Source organism: Macaca fascicularis, chromosome 8, assembly GCF_037993035.2.
Source record: "Macaca fascicularis isolate 582-1 chromosome 8, T2T-MFA8v1.1".
In the NCBI taxonomy this organism is placed as follows: domain Eukaryota; kingdom Metazoa; phylum Chordata; class Mammalia; order Primates; family Cercopithecidae; genus Macaca; species Macaca fascicularis.
This window is the reverse complement of record NC_088382.1, coordinates 104,327,622-104,346,605: the sequence shown is the minus strand read 5'-3', so window position 1 is coordinate 104,346,605 and position 18,984 is coordinate 104,327,622. Positions and strand designations below refer to the sequence as shown.

The window sequence follows — 18,984 nt, the reverse complement described above, 5'->3', positions numbered from 1 at the left end:
GATTAAAGCACATGTAAACGTATGCCCAAATCTACTTAAACACATAATGCTAAGTGAAATAAATAAGCCAGTTACCAAAGGACAAATCAATCTGCTTAGGACTACCTAGAATAGTCACATTCATAGAGACAAAGTAGAATGGTAGTTACCATAGGCTGGGGAGAAGGAGCAATGGAGAATTCTTGTTTCATGGGTACAGAATGTTAGTTTGAGAAAATGAGAAAGTTCTGGAGGTAGATGGCGGTACCTGGTTGCACGACAATGTGAATGTACACTTAATGCTACTGGACACTTTAAAATTGTTAAGTTTTGTTGTGTATATTCTACAACAATCTTTTTAAAAGAGGAAACAGGAAAAATATACCCAATCCAAAAGAATCACTACATGACTCAGTGATTATACTCCTGGGTACACACCAAAGATAATTAAGAACAGATATTCAAATAATTATGCGTGAGTGCTCACATCAGCACCATTCACAATAGCCAGAAAGTGCAAACAATTAAAATGTCTATCAGTGGATAAAATGTCATATGTCCATAAACAAAATATTATTCAGTCATAAAAACAAATGAAGCATTAACATGTGCTACAAGGTTGAACCTAAACAGATAAACACAGAAAAGGTCACATGTATGATTCCATTTATATGAAATATCCAGAATAGCCAAATCCACAGAGACAGAAAGCAGATTAGTTGCCAGGAGCTATTGGGAGAGAAAACAGGGAGTGACAAAAATGTTTTAGAACTAAATTGAGGTAGTAGTTACACAATGTAGTGAATATATTAAAAACCACTGAGTTGTAAATGAGTTTAAAATGGTTAATTTTATGTTATGTAATTTTTACCTGAATTAAAAAAAAGAATACCCAACTCGTACTCCACATGAGAGATAGTAAATGAATGTCCAAAGGGAAAAGTCTTCCCTTGCCCCACAATAACAACTCTGATCCATTAATGTTGCTTAGATTCTATGTGCCTAGATGACAAACTTAATTCTAGTCTCCATTCCTTCCAGGATATCTGATATTTTATATTACACTGAAGAAAAGGATTCTCTCAGTTGATTTCTAAATGCCTTCAGAATCTTGATCTCTATTTGTTTGGCCCTTTATAATTTAACTTGCACATCATAAAGCCTTACCTTCTTTTCTGAGGATGTTCTAACTGCTGGGGCCCTTAAATACAAACCCATTCTTTGGGTAGAGTCCTGGCCTGGTCATTTGTGTGTATAAGTCCATCCTCGGTTGCATACTAAAACGCAAGTTAAAACAAACAGGATCAAAAGACGGACAAACTGTCACTATGGATAATATTTCAACTAAATAGATCTACCAATGAAAGTATAGGACATTTAGATAGGAGGAAACAAACACAGGTACAAGCCATATACATATCTACTAACCCAAATCTTTATTTCTTAACATGTTTAAATACCATAAGAGTCCTTTCTAGGATGGACATTAGATTGAAAACATGGATTACACACACACACACACACACACACACGGGACATTAGATTGAAAACATGGATTACACACACACACAGGACATTAGATTGAAAACATGGATTACACACATACACATATTGGTCTCTTAGGAGACCAATTTCTTCAGATCTTGCATAGTACTGTTTTCACGCTACTGCAGGTATGATTAGATATCAAATATTTGAGCACTAGTTATTTGCAAGGCATTGTACAATAAGCCCAATACCCAGTATCTCCAAACAACGCAGTGAATTTTAGATAGCATTAGATGTATTTGTAATATCAGTCTTATTCTCCCAATAGGGCAGCAAGTAAAGCTGCTAGGAGTGAGAGGTCCAAAGAAACAATCAGTACTTGAAGAGAAACAAAAACTCGCATTTATTGAAAATGTAAAAGGCATTGATGGTAAAGGGTAGTACAAAGAGCAAATGAAAATATTAAAGGATTTGTGTAAGGATACCTGAGAGTCCATTCAGTATGAAAAAGTATTATCTAAAATATACACACGTTTCTTTTACGGACCAGAATGACATCCTCATTATCAAGTATTTTCATGGTAGTTTGTAAATCCTTGGTCTTTCTGGCTTTACCTCCACCCCAGATGAAGTATGGAAGACACAAAGAGTAGTTTTTTGTTTGTTTGTTTTGAGACAGAGTCTTGCTCTGGAGCAACCAGGTTGCCAGGAGCAACCACACCTGGCCCTCTTAACATATATATTTTTTTAATCGGAGTCTTGCTCTGTCACCCAGGCTGGAGTGCAATGTCGCATTCTCAGCTCAGTGCAACTTCCACCTCCTGGGTTCAATCACTTCTCCTGCCTCAGCCTCCTGAGTAGCTGGGACTACAGGCGTGCACCACCATGCGTGGCTATTTTTTTGTATTTTTAGTAGAGACAGGGTTTCACCATGTTGGCCGGGCTGGTCTTGAACTCCTGGCCTCAGGTGATCCACCCGCCTCGGCCTCCCAACGTGCTGGGATTACAGGTGTAATCCCAGGCCTAGAGTAGTTTTATGTAAGAAATTTTGTTTTGAGACAGGGTCTTGCTCTTTGTCACCCAGGCTGGAGTGCAGTGGTGCAATCATGGCTCACTGCAGCCTTGACCTCCTGGGCTCCTGCGCCTGGCCTAGAGTAGTTTTATGTAAGAAATTTTGTTAAAGGTTGGGGGAAAATACATAAAAAATTATATTTAAAGATAATTTATAAAATTATATATGCCATTATTACATCAAGATATGTATTTTTAAGAGACAGAATCAGAGACCATCAAATTTCTTCAGCTTCAGAATAGATAGAAAAGAGAAAAATAGGCCAGGTGCGGTGGCTCATGCCTGTAATCCGAGCACTTTGGGATGTGGAGGCAGGTGGGTCACGAGGTCAGGAGTTCGAGACCAGCGTGGCCAGCACGGTGAAACCCTCTCTCTACTAAAAAAAATACAAAATATTAGCTGGGCATGGTGGCACGCGTGTAATCCCAGCTACTTGAGAGGTTGAGGCAGGAGAATTGCTTGAACCCAGGAGGCGGAGGTTGCAGTGAGCTGAGATTGCGCCATTGCACTCCAGCCTGGGTGACAGAGCGAGACTCTGTCTTGAAAAAAAAAAAAAGAAAAAGAAATTTTATTTACTCAACCAATTATTGCCTGGATATTTGCTTAGTTATTATATAATTATATAATTATATAAAATAACTAGAAATAAAATTAAAACCTCCCATTAAGCCAGCAACAGCAATATATGCACTCTCGGTAAACACAGATTACCCTTAAGTGAACAGTTTTTTAAAAATGTCATCCACTGATTTTATCGTCTTGGTTGCCAAATCTAAAGAAGATGGAACCCCATAGTGAATTTAACTGAGAACACGAAACAAGAAGGCATGGACTCTTCAAGATAGTAGAAAATACGCGTTTTATGTAAGAATGATACAAAATTGAGTTAGGTGTAAAGATTTTGAGTGCATGCATTATGACTGCCTCAAAGCTCAGATTACTGAAGAAGATATCAGAAAAATCTGATAGGTTGAATTAGATAACTGAAGTTCCTATGTAATCCTAACTCACTGTTCCAGTTCATAAATTCCAAGCACTTCAGAAATGAAGGCCAAATGCCTTGAGATGAAATAATATTGCATAATCGTTATGTTTCTAGTTATACTGGACAACTCTATTTCAACCTTGAATGGTTCTAAGAAGTTACTAAAAAGAAAAACTGCTACAGACTGAAGTTATGTTATCTTAATTTTGAAGAATGTGAATCTTTTAGTCATAAACATAGAAATAATCCCTATTGCATGGTTGTGGTAAAATAAATACCCACAAATGCCAGCCATGACACTTTTTTTCTGAGATGGAGTCTCGCTCTGTCACCCAGGCTGTAGTGCAGTGGGCGTGATCTTGGCTCACTGTAACCTCAGCCTGCTGGGTTGAAGCGATTCTCCTGCCTCAGCCTCCTGAGCAGCTGGGACTACAGGCGAATGCCACCACGCCTGGCTAGGTTTTGTATTTTTAGTAGAGACAGGGTTTCATGTTGGTCAGGCTGTTCTCAAACTCCTGACTTCAAGTGATCCACCTGCCTCAGTCTCCCAAAGTGCTGGGATTACAGGTGTAAGCCACCATGCCCAGCCGACACTCTTAATAATAAAGAGCAATTTTGCTTCATCTCATTACTAATTTATACGTAAGGCAACCTAATTCTATTCAGTGTGAATGTAAAAGTTTGTTAGTCTAACAAACGAAAAAGAAATTAATTGAGCTGAGTACTAAAACCCGAAACTTTCTTTGAACTTTCTTCACTAGGAAAACAAAGGAAAAAATAAAATACATGTCAAAATGTTTTCTCCATAATAAGCAACCTTTTCAATAAGTTTTCAGTAAAATCTTCCTTTTATAATCTAACGAATCAGACAGGAAGTTTAAAAAGTAATTTTTTTTTTTTTTTTTTTTTTTTTTGAGACAGAGTCTCGCTCTGTCACCCAGGCTGGAGTGCAGTTGCACAATCTCAGCTCACTGCAAGCTCTGCCTCCTGGGTTCATGCCATTGTCCTGCCTCAGCCTCCCAAGAAGCTAGAACTACAGGCACCCACCACCATGCCTGGCTAATTTTTTGTATTTTTTTTTAGTAGAGACGGGGTTTCATTAGCCAGGATGGTCTCGATTTAATGACCTCGTGATCCACCCACCTCAGCCTCCCAAAGTGCTGGGATTACAGGCGTGAGCTACCACACACAGCTGAAAAAGTAACTTTTTAATCCCTTTCAAAGTCTTCTAAAGGCAGCAAAATTGCTAAGGGAGGAGTATCTACTGACCTCCACCTTCCTTCAGCTTTTCACTATGAGCCATAGATTTTCTTTGTCAGAAAGTGTCCTTTGTATGTTTAAAAGCCCCTGAGAAAATGATAGCCACTTGGTAGGTTTGGGCCGGTAGCATCACCCCTGAGATAATTTTAGCTGAGATCACAGTCCTCCATGACTCATAGATGCCAAGCTCGTAAACCCATTGTAATCATCAATTAGCCTCTACAGACACAACCCTTGTAATGCTGTACTGAAAATGCTCACGGGCTATTTTAGAATGTGACTATTATTCCGAAAACAGCTTCTCAACTCTAAAGACTCAAGAAACGTTCAGATCCAGGAGGAAAGAGGACAATTTTTGCTATTAGTACAATAAAAAGACTGTAAGTCACTTAGTTTTTAGACATGGCAGGAAAGAAGGAATTCAAGACTTAGGTAATTATGTGACTTGAGGAAAGAAAGGTATCTGCTTAGATGGGATGACAATGTTCACTGTTAAAGAACTCTTAACTAAAAGTCATCTCATTCTTTAGCATATTTGAGAAAACAGCTGATGGACACAGACTGAGGTAGAAAAAACTGCCAAGAGCAAACATTAGCGTCACAAGAATAAATATGAAAGGCTCGCCAAACACCTGAGAGCTCATTCTAAGGTGTCACCACTTAAAGACTCATGAGTCTCCCAGGAGTTAGGCAATTTTTTTTTTTCTTCAGGTTATCCAGGGGCCTCTGACCATGTTTAAATACTCACCTTTAAAATCCATGTTTAAGTACTTATTGGTTTAGTCAAGGATTTGACACTTGACTTTGAATAAAACCCCTTAGCCAATCCTATTCTAGATGTAAACACTCATACTGCTGCATGCCCTCAAGAGCTTTCCCAAAGTAGCTCACTTTTCAAAAAGTAACTAAAAGATTAAGTTGGAAGACTTAAGACAGCATGGAAAAGCCTTAATTTTTGACAAGGGGATGAGTCTGAAGTTGGTCCCCACAGTGACTCCAGATCTATTTGTTTCCATAAGCAAATCCATTAGCATATATACACACACGAGTTTCATAGAATCTGTTTCTTTCCTGGCTGCATTCTTTAGGTAAATCAACTTAATAAGGGCACTGAGGATTATTCTCCTTCAAGCTACTGACCTGGTAACCTTGGAAGAAGTTAAGAATTTCCTTAACTCCAGTATTGTAGGCCAGGCCCTGCATTCTGACCACCGTGCCAGGCTGTGGAGGGACACCGCTAAGATTAGCAGCTGTAGGGAAGTAGCCAAGACTATTAGGCGAACCTGGGGGGCTAAAGGAAGAGAAAGCACAGTGAACCAATAGGAATAGACAATGTTGAATACTTACTATAAAAACATTAGTTACTTAAGGAAACAGAATTTCTCAAGGCAACCTTTCTTATACTTCTCAGAGCTGTCTTTCCTAAGACAGGTGAAAACACCACAGCAGTTCTGTCTCACGTTACCACGAAAGCCAAAAGTTGAAAGGCAGTGAGATTAGAGCTTAGTGCAGAATTACATACAGGGCTTCCTCACATCCCTGAGATTCTTAAGAGAAGAGGAAGGACAGAAGTAAGCCTCATGTCAACTCCACCACAAAGCACCACTTCCGAGGCCCAGTTCTCTGATGATTCACAGGCTAGCTACCAGGAACACTAAGGCATGAAGAGGCACACATACAAAGAACTAATGGGAACCACAGCCATGGAGACCAAAAGTATCCAAAGTGATTGCACCAAAGAGTAGACTGTTCTACCCATATGAGCATGAGGAATAGCACAGCAGTACTACAGCGAATCAAAGTACTAGAGTGCCCATTAGTTATATTTTCTTGCCTTTTAAAAAATGGGGGTGGGGGAAGTTGGAAGGGATACATAAAAAATTAAATCAATCACCGTTAACACAAGGGAGAAAATTGATCAGTGGGTCTTCAGGTATATCTGCAACCATAACCTCCAAGGAACACAGCCAAGTGAACACCCAACTTTATGTGACATCTCGAGTCATTACCATATTATGCAATTAGTTTCACCCTGTTCCCACCCAGTCTGTTTTCTACCTCAATTGGTGGCCATTATTAAAAAATTATTTTTATTACACAATTCATATTACATATGCAGTTTAATATAATTAAAACTCATAATTGAAAATATATAGGGAATTTTAAAAAAGTCATCAGCGAGTAATATACACTCGCAACTTAGGATTATTAACCTTTATTCATCTTTCTGAGTTGGTAATTGTCCCATTTCAAAGAAAAACACATAACAGAAAGGACTAAAAGTCTTTGAGATTATCTATCATACATAATCCTACCAGATGGCTTAATGAGAATGGAGTCAGATGTGCCTCCAGTCCCAGACTCTGTCTCTAATTAGCACATCTACCTTGAGTAAGTCACTTAATTCCTTCATTTGCTAACTAGGGGGTGATCAGCACTTTCCTAGTTTCACAGAACTGCTCTTCAGCTTCAGTGACTTAACATATCAAATTACTTCATAAACAATAAAAATGCTGTAACATTACTTCATTCTTGCTATTTTCATCACCATCATATTTCATTATTTTAAAAACAATGGGAGCCTGAAACTATTACTTGACATTAAGCTGCCCTTAACCTATTATGTTGCTAAAGCAGCAGTCTTTAACTAATTTGCAAGTAAGAATCACCAGTAGAGTTTTTGGGTTGTTTTTTAAACAACTCTCTATTATGAGATATTATCGCAACAAATTAAAAATTAGAAACTCAAGAAAGCAAAACCCAGACACTGATATAAATATATTTTAAAGGCTACTAAGTGATCATAATGTGAGATTTTAAGTCAATTTATGGGCAACTATGAGACTAGAGAAAGAAGAAATGCTAAACTTTTGGTCTGAGTAGGACATTAGCCACTATTCAGCCATACCTCTTCATTTTCACAGAGGTAGAAACAGAAGCTAAGAGTTTAATAATTTCTCAATGGGTCACATAAGTTACCTCTTGCCAAACTATAAGAACCACTCAAACTCGACTTCTGGTTCATTACTTTCCTCCTATACAACTAGCATTCACTCAAAGATGGTGTTTGCTCAGATAGATAGCAAGTCTAATCCTCAAAGACCATCAGGACTTCTGCACAAATTTCATTACTGGTTACTTAGACTTTTCCAGACTAGATATAAAAGGTCATTTTCACAGCATACAACTTACTTTCACAGCTTTGTCCTGCCATATTCTATTCCATTTGCCTAAAGATCTCCTTTATAAATTAAGCCTGAGGTCTCTAGTACTCTCAAAATATAATCAAGATAAAACCAGCCAAAGTAAATGTTGCACAACTAGAAATTTAAGGTTATAAATGACAATTATATTCCACATCTAAGGTACCATCTATTCTGATGAGGCTTAAATACAACACAATTTGGATTCTTACCCTTATTTTTCACAACTATGATTACCTGCTGTATACAAAGAACCATAAGAAAAATTTAAAAAGTCATATATCTACCTGACAGGGCATGAGAGTAAGAATTTTTCATCAACCTAAATTCTAGGCGGGGCACAGTGGCTCATACCTGTGATCCCAGCACTTTGGGAGGCCAAGGCGGGCAGATCACTTGAGGCCAGGAGTTCGACCAGCCTAGCCAACATGGTGAAATCCCATCTCCACTAAAAATACAAAAAAAAAAAAAAAAATAAAGAAAAAAAGAAAAAAAGAAAAAATTAGCCAGGGATGGTAGCTCAGGGAGGCGAAAGCAGGTGATCATTTGAGGCCAGGAATGTGACAGCAGCCTGGCCAACATGGTAAAGTCCTGTCTCTAATTAAAAACAACAACAAAAAATTAGGTCGGGCATAGTGGTTCATGCCCGTAATCCCAGCACTTTGGGAGGGTAAGGTGGGTGGATCACGAGGTCAGGAGATCAAGAACATCCCGGTTAACACAGTGAAACCCCATCTCTACTAAAAAATACAAAATTTAGCCGGGAATGGTGGCAGGTGCCTGTAGTCCCAGCTACCCAGGAGGCTGAGGCAGGACAATGGCGTGAACCTGGGAGACAGAGCTTTCAGTGAGCTGAGATCGTGCCACTGCACTCCAGCCTGGGCGACAGAGCGAGACTCTATCTCAAAAAAAAAAAAAAAAAAAAAAAAAAAAAAAAATCAGCCAGGCATGGTAGCACATGCCTGTGATTCCAGCTGCTTGGGAGGCTGAGGCACAAGAATCACTTGAACCCAGGAGGCAGAGGTTGCAGTGAGCCAAGATTTGCTGCACTCCAGCCTGGGCAACAAAGTGAGACTCTGTTTCAAAACAAAAAAACCCTAAATTCTAAATTTTAAGGTCTTTTGTGGATTACTGAAATAAGAATCAGCAATAATAATTCACATTATAAAAATGACAAGATAAAGACAAATATGAACTTATATGTAGAAAAATAAAGAATTTACTAAAAAACTACTAGATCGAGTAAGCCAGTTCAGCAAGGTTACATAAGATCAATACAGGGATAAATCAATTGCATTTCTATACACTACAATCACCAAAAATCAAACAATTCTATTCACTATAGCATCAAAAATAGAAAAGCATTTAAAAGTGCAAGACTTGCACACTGAAAACTACAAAACATTGTTAAAAGAAAAAATCATCTAAATAAATGGAAAGGCAGCCCATGTTCATAAATGTAATTTTTTTTTGAGACTGAGTCTTGCTGTCACCCAGGCTGGAGTGCAGTGGTTTGATCTTAGCTCACTACAATATCTGCCTCCCAGGTTCAAGCAATTCTCGTGCCTTAGCCTCCCAAGTACCTGGGATTACAAGCATGTGCCATCACATCCGGCTAATTTTTGTATTTTCAGTAGAGACAGGGTTTCCCACGTTGGCCAGGCTGGTCTCAAACTACTGGTGGCTTCAAGTGATCTGCCCACCTCAGCCGCCCAAAGTACTGGGATTACAGGCATGAGCCACCATGCCTGGGCAAGACTTAATATTGTTAAAATGGCCATACCACCAAATTGACCTACAGATGCAATTAAATAACTATCAAAATTCCAGCTGTCTTTCATACAGAAATTGACAAAACTTAACCTAAAATGTATATGGAAATACAAAGGATCCAGAATAGTCAACAAAGAAAAATTAGGACTTTTTCTTCACAAATCCAAAACGTACTACAAAGCTACAGCAATCACAACAGTATAGTACTAGCACAAGGAGAGGCATATAGACCCACGGAATGCAATTGAGAGAACAGAAATAAACCTTTACACTTATTATCAATTGGTTTTGTTTTTGTCTGTTGGGGGATTTTTTTTGGGGTGGGGGGGGTTTCACCATGTTAGCCAGGATGGTCTCGATCTCCTGACCTCATGATCTGCCCGCCTCGGACTCCCAAAGTGCCAGGATTACAGGTATGAGCCACGGCACCTGGCTGTTGAGGAATTTTATTTGTATACATTATATCCCCAAGAAGATGAATCCCAGGGTTTTTCCTCCTGTGTGTTTTCATCGTGCTTCTTCATGGTCTGTGATGCCAGCCCAAGTTGTCAGTATAATGAAACGAAACTGATGACACGGAAGCAGATAATCCTGCCACTTTTCTAGATCTTTGAGTTGCACATGAAATCTGAGGATGATCACACTTGTTTAACTTGCCTGTGAGGTTCACAACAATTTCCCCAGCTCTGATCTCAATGACTTCAAATTCGCCATTGTAACCATGCTTCATCATCAGTCAGAAACTGGACAATCACACTGGGGCACAGCCTTCTAAGAACCTGATGTTTGCCTTTCTTTTTGACATTGTTGATGCTCTTAAGAGCAATGGTCAGGACATTCATGTGCACCATTTTGATGGCACAAAAAGAGCTGGTCATAGATTTTTGATAAGAGTTACTAGAACACAATTTGATGTGGAAAGAGGTGTTTTCAATAAATGGTGCTGTAACAATGGACTATCAACACATAAAAGGATGACTATTTTTTTCTAAAGGGATGATTTTAGACCCCTACCTCACACCACACAAAAAATTAACTCAAATCGAATTATACCTAAACCTAAGAGTTAAAACTACAAAACACTTATAAAACATAGTAGTAAATCTTTGTGACTTTGGATTAGATATCACACCAAAAGTGTAAGGGAAAAAAGAACAACTTAACTATCAAAATTAAAAACTTTTAGACTTTAAAGGATACTATCAAGAAAATGAAAAGACAACCTACAGAATTGGAGAAAATATTTGTAAATGATGTCTTATAAGATTTCATATTTAGAATATATGAAAAAAATTTACAAGTGAAAATAATCCAACTTAAAAATGTGCAAAGGATTTGAGTAGACATTTCTCCAAAGATGTGCAAATAGCTAAGATCCACATATAAAGATTCTCAAAACCAATGCTTATTAAGGAAATGGCAAATCAAAACCATGAGATAGCAAACTCACACCCAAGACAATGGGTAAAATTAAAGACAGTAAGAATTGGGAAGGAATTACAGAAATTAGAACCTTCGTATGCTGTTAGTGGGAATGTCAAATGGTGAAGCCATTTTGGAAAACTTTTTTTTTTTTTTTTTTTGAGACGGAGTCTCACTCTGTTGCCCAGGCTGGAGTGCAGTGGTGCAATCTCGGCTCACTGCAAGCTCTGCCTCCTGGGTTCACGCCATTCTCCTGCCTCAGCCTCCCGAGTAGCTGGGACTACAGGCCCTCCCACCACACCCGGCTAATTTTTTTGTATTTTTAGTAGAGACGGGGTTTCACCATGTTAGCCAGGATGGTCTCGATCTCCTGACCTTGTGATTTGCCTGCCTCAGCCTCCCAAAGTGCTGGGATTACAGGCGTGAGCCACAGCACCCAGCTGGTTGGCAATTTCTTGAAAGCTAAAGTTACTGTATTATCCAGCAATTCCACTTCTTATACCCAAGAAAACTGAGAACCTATGTCCGCACAGAAACATGAATGCAAATGTTTGAAGTAGTATTCTTAATAGCCAAAAAGCGTAAACAACTCTAAATAGCCATCAACTGATGAATGGATAAACCAAATGTGGTATGGCTCTACAATGATTATTTCACCATAAAAGGGATGATATATGTTACAATATGAATGAAACTGAAACATTATCTAGAACAGGAAAATCTATAGAAATAGAAAATGGATTGATAGTTGTTTAGGGATGAGGAGAGGGGTCAGTGAAGAGAGAGACGACAGGCAAATGGGAGTTTCTAACTAATGGGCATAAGGTTTCTTTTTGGAGTGACATAATATTCTAAAATTAGACTGTTACATGATTACCTATAGATTGTAAAATTATTCTACAATTGTAAATTTTGGAACTCTGTAAATATACTAAAAATGACTGAACACTTAAAATAGGTAAATTTTATCAAATTACCTCAAAGCTGTAATAAAAATCATGTGTATTGACTTTATGGCAGTAGTTTAGAGAAATATAAGGATTAAGCACAAAATTTTCTAATCACACGCCAAGTTAAGAATAAAAAGTTCATTAAAAAGTGCTATGCCAATTAGTAACTCATCTAAAGTTAAGTTCAATAATGTCACTGTTTTAGATTCTTACCTCCATTATACCTTTATATTTCAGATTCTCAAGTGCCCAGTATTTATTAACATATCATATATACATGGTGTCAATAATGTAACTTGTACTCAAAAGATATAAAAGTTCAAAAATTGACAGGATGACAGAGGGACAGGATGAAGGGTTAGGGACAAATGACCAAGTCAATGTAGCAGTGTATTCAAAGGTTCTAAAGTTTTGGAGACTACACCACATCAAATAAACTAACAAGGAGACTGTCCTTGAGCTGGATAAGCAACCGTAGGGTTGCCTGAACAAAGAGCTGAAGGGATGTGAGGAAATGAAGGGAAAGAAAATAATACTAGAGGGGCTTTTCTAAAGGCTTGTATCCAGAAAACTGTTAGAGCATCATAGTTGCAAAGACATTAATTACTTAGGATCACAGCCAAGGCTCCTTCAGTAAGCTGCACCAAGATCATGTTAGGAAATTACTGAATGAAATACATGAGTTAATATATTATAAAGTTGTCAAAGACTTCCTCCACTGCAGCACGTAATATCCTCTGTACATATATAGGTAACATAGGCCAGCCGTGGTGGCTCATGCCTGTAATCCCAGCACTATGGGAGGCCGAGGCGGGTGGATCACTTGAGGTCAGGAGTTCGAGACCAGTCTGGCCAACATGGCAAAACCTGTCTCTACTAAAAATACAAAAATTAGCCAGGGTAGTGGGTGCTGCAGGAGACTGAGGCAGGAGAATCGCTTGAACTCAGGGGACAGAGGTTGCAGTGAGCTGAGATCACAACACTGCACTCCAGCCTGGGTGACAAAGGGAGACTGTCTCAAACAAAACAACATATATAGGTATTAAGTTTTTCTAAACACAATGTAAATAAAAATTCCATTTCCCTGATAAGTTATGATCTTTTCCTTTAAATTATGAATTTTACCATTCAATCTTCCTTTGCTTTGACTACCTGTTCCCAACCCATTGTTTTTTGTTGGTTTTCTTTTTGTTTTTGTTTTTTTTTTTGAGACTCCGTCTCCCTGTCGCCCAGGCTGGAGTACAGTGGCATGATCTGCAACTTCCATCTTTCATATTCATGCCATTCTCCTGCCTCAGCCTCCCAAATAGCTGGGATTACAGGCGTCTGCCACCATGCCTGGCTAATTTTTTTATTTTTTCAGAGATGGAGTTTTGCCACGTTGGCCAGGATAGTCTTGAACTCCTAACCTCAGGTGATCTGCTCTCCTCAGCCTCCCAAAGTGCTGGGATTACAGAGCCACCACACCCAACCTTATTGTTTTGCTGAGACAGGGTCTCACTGTCAACCAGACTAGAGTGCAGTGGCACAATCACAGTTCCCTGCAGTCTCAAGCTCCCGCACAGCCCATTGGTATGCCAATATCAATTTAATTGGCCAAGATTCTGTTATCCACAAATTTCTCCCTACTCTATATTTTCCAGACCCTAATATATATTGTCTAGTTTTATAATATACAGTGTAGCCTAACAAATCATATAAAATTGTATATAAAACAAGATATGAACATACTGGATGCCAAGATGCCCACCACATCAACATACTCATAATATATACTATATTGATAACAAGATTTATAATACTCTTCCTCCATTTAATAATTACAAAGTACAAACATTGGTAATACTACTTAATGTTATCAGGTGATTTTCTAAAATAAAGGTAGTCAGAAGTATGAGAGAGTATTAATATTCACAATTTGAGGATTTGCCATATATAGATATACGTGGCTTTTTATTATTTATTTATTTTTTTAAGAGACAGGCTTGTGCTGTCTCCCAGGGCTGGAGAGCAGTGGCAGGATCACAGCTCATTGCAGCTTCAATCTCCAGGCTCAAGCAATCCTCTAGCCTCAGCCTCCCACGTAGCTGGGACTACAAGTGGGCAAGTGGGTGCCACCATCCCAACATAAAAAATAATTTTTCGTATGCCCAGGATAGTCTCTAACTCCTGGGCTCAAGTGATCCTCCTACCTTGGTCTCCTAAATTTCTGGGATTACAGGCGTGAGCTACCACGCCCTGCAGACTTGCCATAATTTCTCTAAAAAAGAGAGGCCAAAGTATCATATGTATGGTTAGAGGAATGGATTAAGTGGGAAGATTAGAGAATTACATTCTCCCCTCTGAATCACGGGCTACATATTGTTTCACATTTTTGCGAAACCCTGCAGAAAAATCTAATTTCCACTGCTTTGCAAAATGACCGCACAGAACCATTTTATCAACATTAACATCCCTAGTGTTACAAATACCACATATTTGGAAGTTACTGGAAACATTCTGTTTCAGTCCTTGCCAGTGTAAAACCTAGTCAATTTTCATGTAGGAAACCTTTAAACTGACTTTAAATTTCATCTGAAATTAATAAGGTTAACTTTTCAAGGTTCTTCATGGATTTAATAACTACAGCAGTCTATGGACTGATGACTACCTCTGGACCCTGGATTTCTGTTAGTGCTCCTAAAAGTCCATACAGGCTTCTACAGCCCTGTGTTTCTACCACTCGGAGAAAAGTCTAAGGAACCAAATAAATAGGAAAACACTTTGGCACAAATGAATAAATCTTCTAAGAATATATTTCACCCAAATACCTGGCAAATGTATGTGCTGCCAAAAAAATTTGGAAACTAAACTTAAATTTACCCCCAGGCTGGGCGCAGTGGCTCACGCCTGTAATCCCAGCACTTAGGGAGGCCGAGGTGGGTGGAGCACCTCACGTTGGGAGTTCGAGATGGACCTGACCAACACAGAAAAAACCCATCTGTACTAAAAATACAAAATTAGCTGGGCATGGTGGCGCATGCCTGTAATCCCAGCTACTCGGGAGGCTGAGGCAGGAGAATTGCTTGAACCTGGGAGGCGGAGGTTGTGGTGAGCTGAGATCGCGCCATTGCACTCCAGCCTGGGCAATAAGAGCAAAACTCCGTCTCAAAAAACAAAATTAAAAAAAAAAAAATTTTACCCCAGTTGTATCAAAGATTACAAAAAAGGAACTGCATACTAGCGTTAACTTAATATTGTTCCAAACACACAGCAAAGTGAGAGACTGCTTACACAAAACAAGATTACTGCATAAAGTCCCCTAAAAGAATTTAGTTTTCAAATAAATCCCACACTAGTTTTCAAACAAATCCTATACTTGGTCTCTTCAGAGTGTTCGAGAAAAAAGAAAATCCTATATTAGAAACTGTTTTGAAAGTTGTTTGTTTCGAGAGGAATCTCACTGTCACCCAGGCTGGAGTGCAATGGCACAATCTCGGCTCACTGCAACCTCCACCTCCCAGGTTCAAGCAATTCTCATGCCTCAGCCTTCTGAGTAGCTGGGATTACAGGTGTGCACCACCACGCCCGGGTAATTTTTGTATTTTTAGTAGAGGTGGGGTTTCACCATGTTGGCCAGGCTGGTGTCGAACTCCTGACGCCAGGTGATCTGCCCTCCTCGGCCTCTCAAAGTGCTGGGATTACAAGTGTGAGCCACCGTGCTCGGCTAAAAGTAGTCTTCTTGCTCAGCTGAAAGTACAAAATAACACAGCTGATCCTTTTATAGATTTAGGAAAAAATGACATTTCAAAATGCAGTATTTTTATTTAAATCCTAGGTTAGGAAGCAAGTAAAATCCACTGTGATCCATGAACATTTGGGCACATTGGCAAAGTAATGGAAAGCACTTTCCAGATAGGCACATTCACAAAAGTTATTATTTTTGAAGATTTTTTTGGTTATCATTTAGTTATTTATTTTTGAGACAGAGTCTCACTTTGTTGCCCAGGCTGGAGTGCAGTAGCACGATCTCTGTTCACTGTAACCTCCACCTCCCAGGTTCAAGTGATTCTCCCATTTCAGCCTCCCAATTAGCTGGGATTACAGGCATGTGCCATCATGTCTGGCTAACTTTTGTATTTTTAGTAGAGATGGGGTTTCCCCAAGTTGGCCAGGATGGTCTCAAACTCCTGACCTCAAGTGATCCACCTGCCTCGGCCTCCCAAAGTGCTGGGATTACAGCCGTGAGATAATGTGCCCTGCACAACAATATCAAGTTTGCCAATCTTGTTTCATCTACTGCTATTGCTTTTCCTACTACCACCCCCACCGCCCCCAAGAACAAAACCTAGGGATCATTTTTTTCATCTGTTAACTATTTGTATCAGACATACCTTTAAATTATATACTTTATTCTTAAAGTAGTAACGACTTTAAAGCAGAAGAACTTAACCAAAATATAGGAGACAATCTTGATAAACACAGTAAGCTTATTTCACCTCATATTGCCCTATTTTAAACATTTCCCTGGTGGTGGCATACGCCTGTAACCCCACTACTCGGGGAGCTAAGGCAGGAGAATTGCTTGAACCAAAGAGGCAGAAGTTACAGTGAGCTGAGACCACACGCCATTGCACTCCAGCTTGGGTAACAGAGCGAGACTATCTCAAAGAAAAAAAAAAGATATTGTTGAAACTTAGTGGTAGATATATAATCTCACAACTTCTGTTTGCAAGTGTCTATAATAGGGATTTTAAGTTATATTTGATTAATATGGTTTGAATTTTATAAGAAAAAAATCCTTGGAAAAACAATTTTTTAAATTGAAACCAAATGTCTGTTAGGTGTTTTGACTGATTATTTTTCCTTGAGGTCCAACACATTTGCTAATTTTGTGCAACGGTAAAAAGGATTAAGCATATTTGTATTTTTATTCTCAGAAGGTGCATTAAGGTTTTTAATTAAAAAGGGTCATTTCCTCCCTGAAAGCCATACTGAACTCTCGCTGACTGGTAGTACAGAGTGAGTTGCCCACAGCAGTTGTTCTTCTTTACATCATTTAGACACCTAATCCAAACTGAAAACACTGATAATCGTAATCATGGCCACCCACAAAAATTACCTGGCACTTCTCTCATATTATAATATTGCTTCATATTGCATCAATATTACTATTACTTCTAGCATCATTTCATTGGATGCTAAATTCTTGTTTGCATTTGTTATACTAAATATTTAACTTGTAAGAAAACTTTTAAATCAAGAATTCTCTTTTTTTTTTGGTCCTGTGAGAACACTTGCAACAGCAAGCGAATTAGTAAGTAAGCTGATTCCCATATGTTACCATTGGGATAAACTAGGCCAAGTGTACAAGGGTTCACTGTGTATTATTTTTTACAACTGCATGTGAATCTCAATAAAAATTTCAATTAAAGTAGTAAACTGGAATGATAAGGGCAAGTTCAAAATAGGAAATATAAGCATCTCTGAGGCTTGGTATTCTTCTGGTTCAACTACAAAGAATTCCAGGATAGAACACAATAACACTATACAACAAACCAAAGATAGAAAAACACACACATATTACTAAATATACATATTCATTCATTGGGTTATAACAAAAGCTGATTTTACAACAAAGGGTTATCCCAAGAAAGAAAACGGTTATTCCTCACCATAAAGCTTTTATACAAGCATGCACAGTTTATTTGTGACTATATCACTCATTAAAAAAAAGTAAAACTTCCTGTGCTTCCTTTGATGGCTCAAAATGTTGTTACTTGGCTGGGCATGGGGGCTCACACCTGTAATCCCAGCACACTGTGAGGCTGATGTGGGAAGATTGCTTGAGCTCAGTACTTTGAGACCAGCCTGGGCAACAAAGTGAGACCCTGTCTCCACAAAAAGTCAAAAAATTAGCCGAGTGAGGTGGTGCATGCCTTTAGTCTCAGCTACTTGGGAGGCTGAGATGTGAGGATCACTTAAGCCTGGGAGATCAAGGCTGCAGTGAGCCATGGTAGCGCCACTGCACTCTGCCCTGGGTGACAGAGCCAGACTACATCTCGCAAAACAAAAACAAAAAAGATGACGTTACTTGTAATTTATAGTGTCATATGAAAGGCAAGAGATGCATAGAAGGTATGTATGTCATTCCTTCTTTGAAGAATCAGCGTGTCTCTCACCTATGCAACACCTTTGATGCAAAGGAGAATATTCTTTTCTGAGAAACATGAGAGGTCAGAAGAAAAAGTAGGGCTTGATGTAATGAAAGAGAAAAGATGTGATGTAACTGATTTTGTATTGATAATCAGAGACAACCCAAATGGAAAGCCCTTCTCATTATTTTCTGTTCTATGCTAACGTATGAGTCACTGGATAACTGAAACCCTGTTTTGAGGGAGAGAAGCGGGTCACAAGCCCAAAAAGAGAAAACAAAACCACATGAGGCATACAAGCTTTCATTTCACCTGCTCTTCCAGATGCTGTTATGACAGCCTCATTTATTTTTATTTTTATTTTTTGAGATGGAGTCTCGCTCTGTTGCCCTGGCTGGAGTGCAGTGGCACGATCTCAACTCACTGCAACCTCCGCCTCCCAGGTTCAAGCGATTCTTCTGCCTCGGCCTCCCTAGTACCTGGAACTACAGGTGCCCGCCACCATGCCCGGTTAATTTTGGTACTAGTAGAGATGGGGTTTCACCATATTGGCCAGTCTGGTCTCAGACCTTGTGATCTGCCTGCCTCGGCCTCCCAAAGTGCTGGGATTATAGGCGTGAGCCACCACACCCAGCCCATTTATTTTTATTTATTTTTTGAGACGGAGTCTAGCTGTGACACCCAGGCTGGAGTGCAGTGGCATGATCTTGGCTCACTG

The 18,984-nt window shown here is 39.1% G+C and overlaps 1 protein-coding gene across 10 annotated transcripts in view; it reads right to left on the bottom strand.

The window, feature by feature from the left end:
- Positions 1-18,984, bottom strand: part of ESRP1 (epithelial splicing regulatory protein 1) — a 71,886-nt gene that overhangs the window by 9,189 nt on the left and 43,713 nt on the right. For 3 of the 10 annotated variants that reach the window (XM_073999097.1, XM_005563716.4, XM_005563717.4), the window contains 2 exons: positions 5,925-6,075; positions 1,147-1,256 (listed from right to left, as the gene is read on the bottom strand). The exons of 2 other annotated variants lie outside the window; for them this stretch is intronic. In XM_073999097.1, the coding sequence (XP_073855198.1) occupies positions 1,182-1,256; positions 5,925-6,075 (226 nt within the window). In that variant the 3' untranslated portion in view covers positions 1,147-1,181. The remainder of the gene's footprint in view (positions 1-1,146; positions 1,257-5,924; positions 6,076-18,984) is intronic. 5 more of the 10 variants (XM_073999098.1, XM_005563718.4, XM_005563719.4 and 2 more) reach the window with 2 other exon arrangements.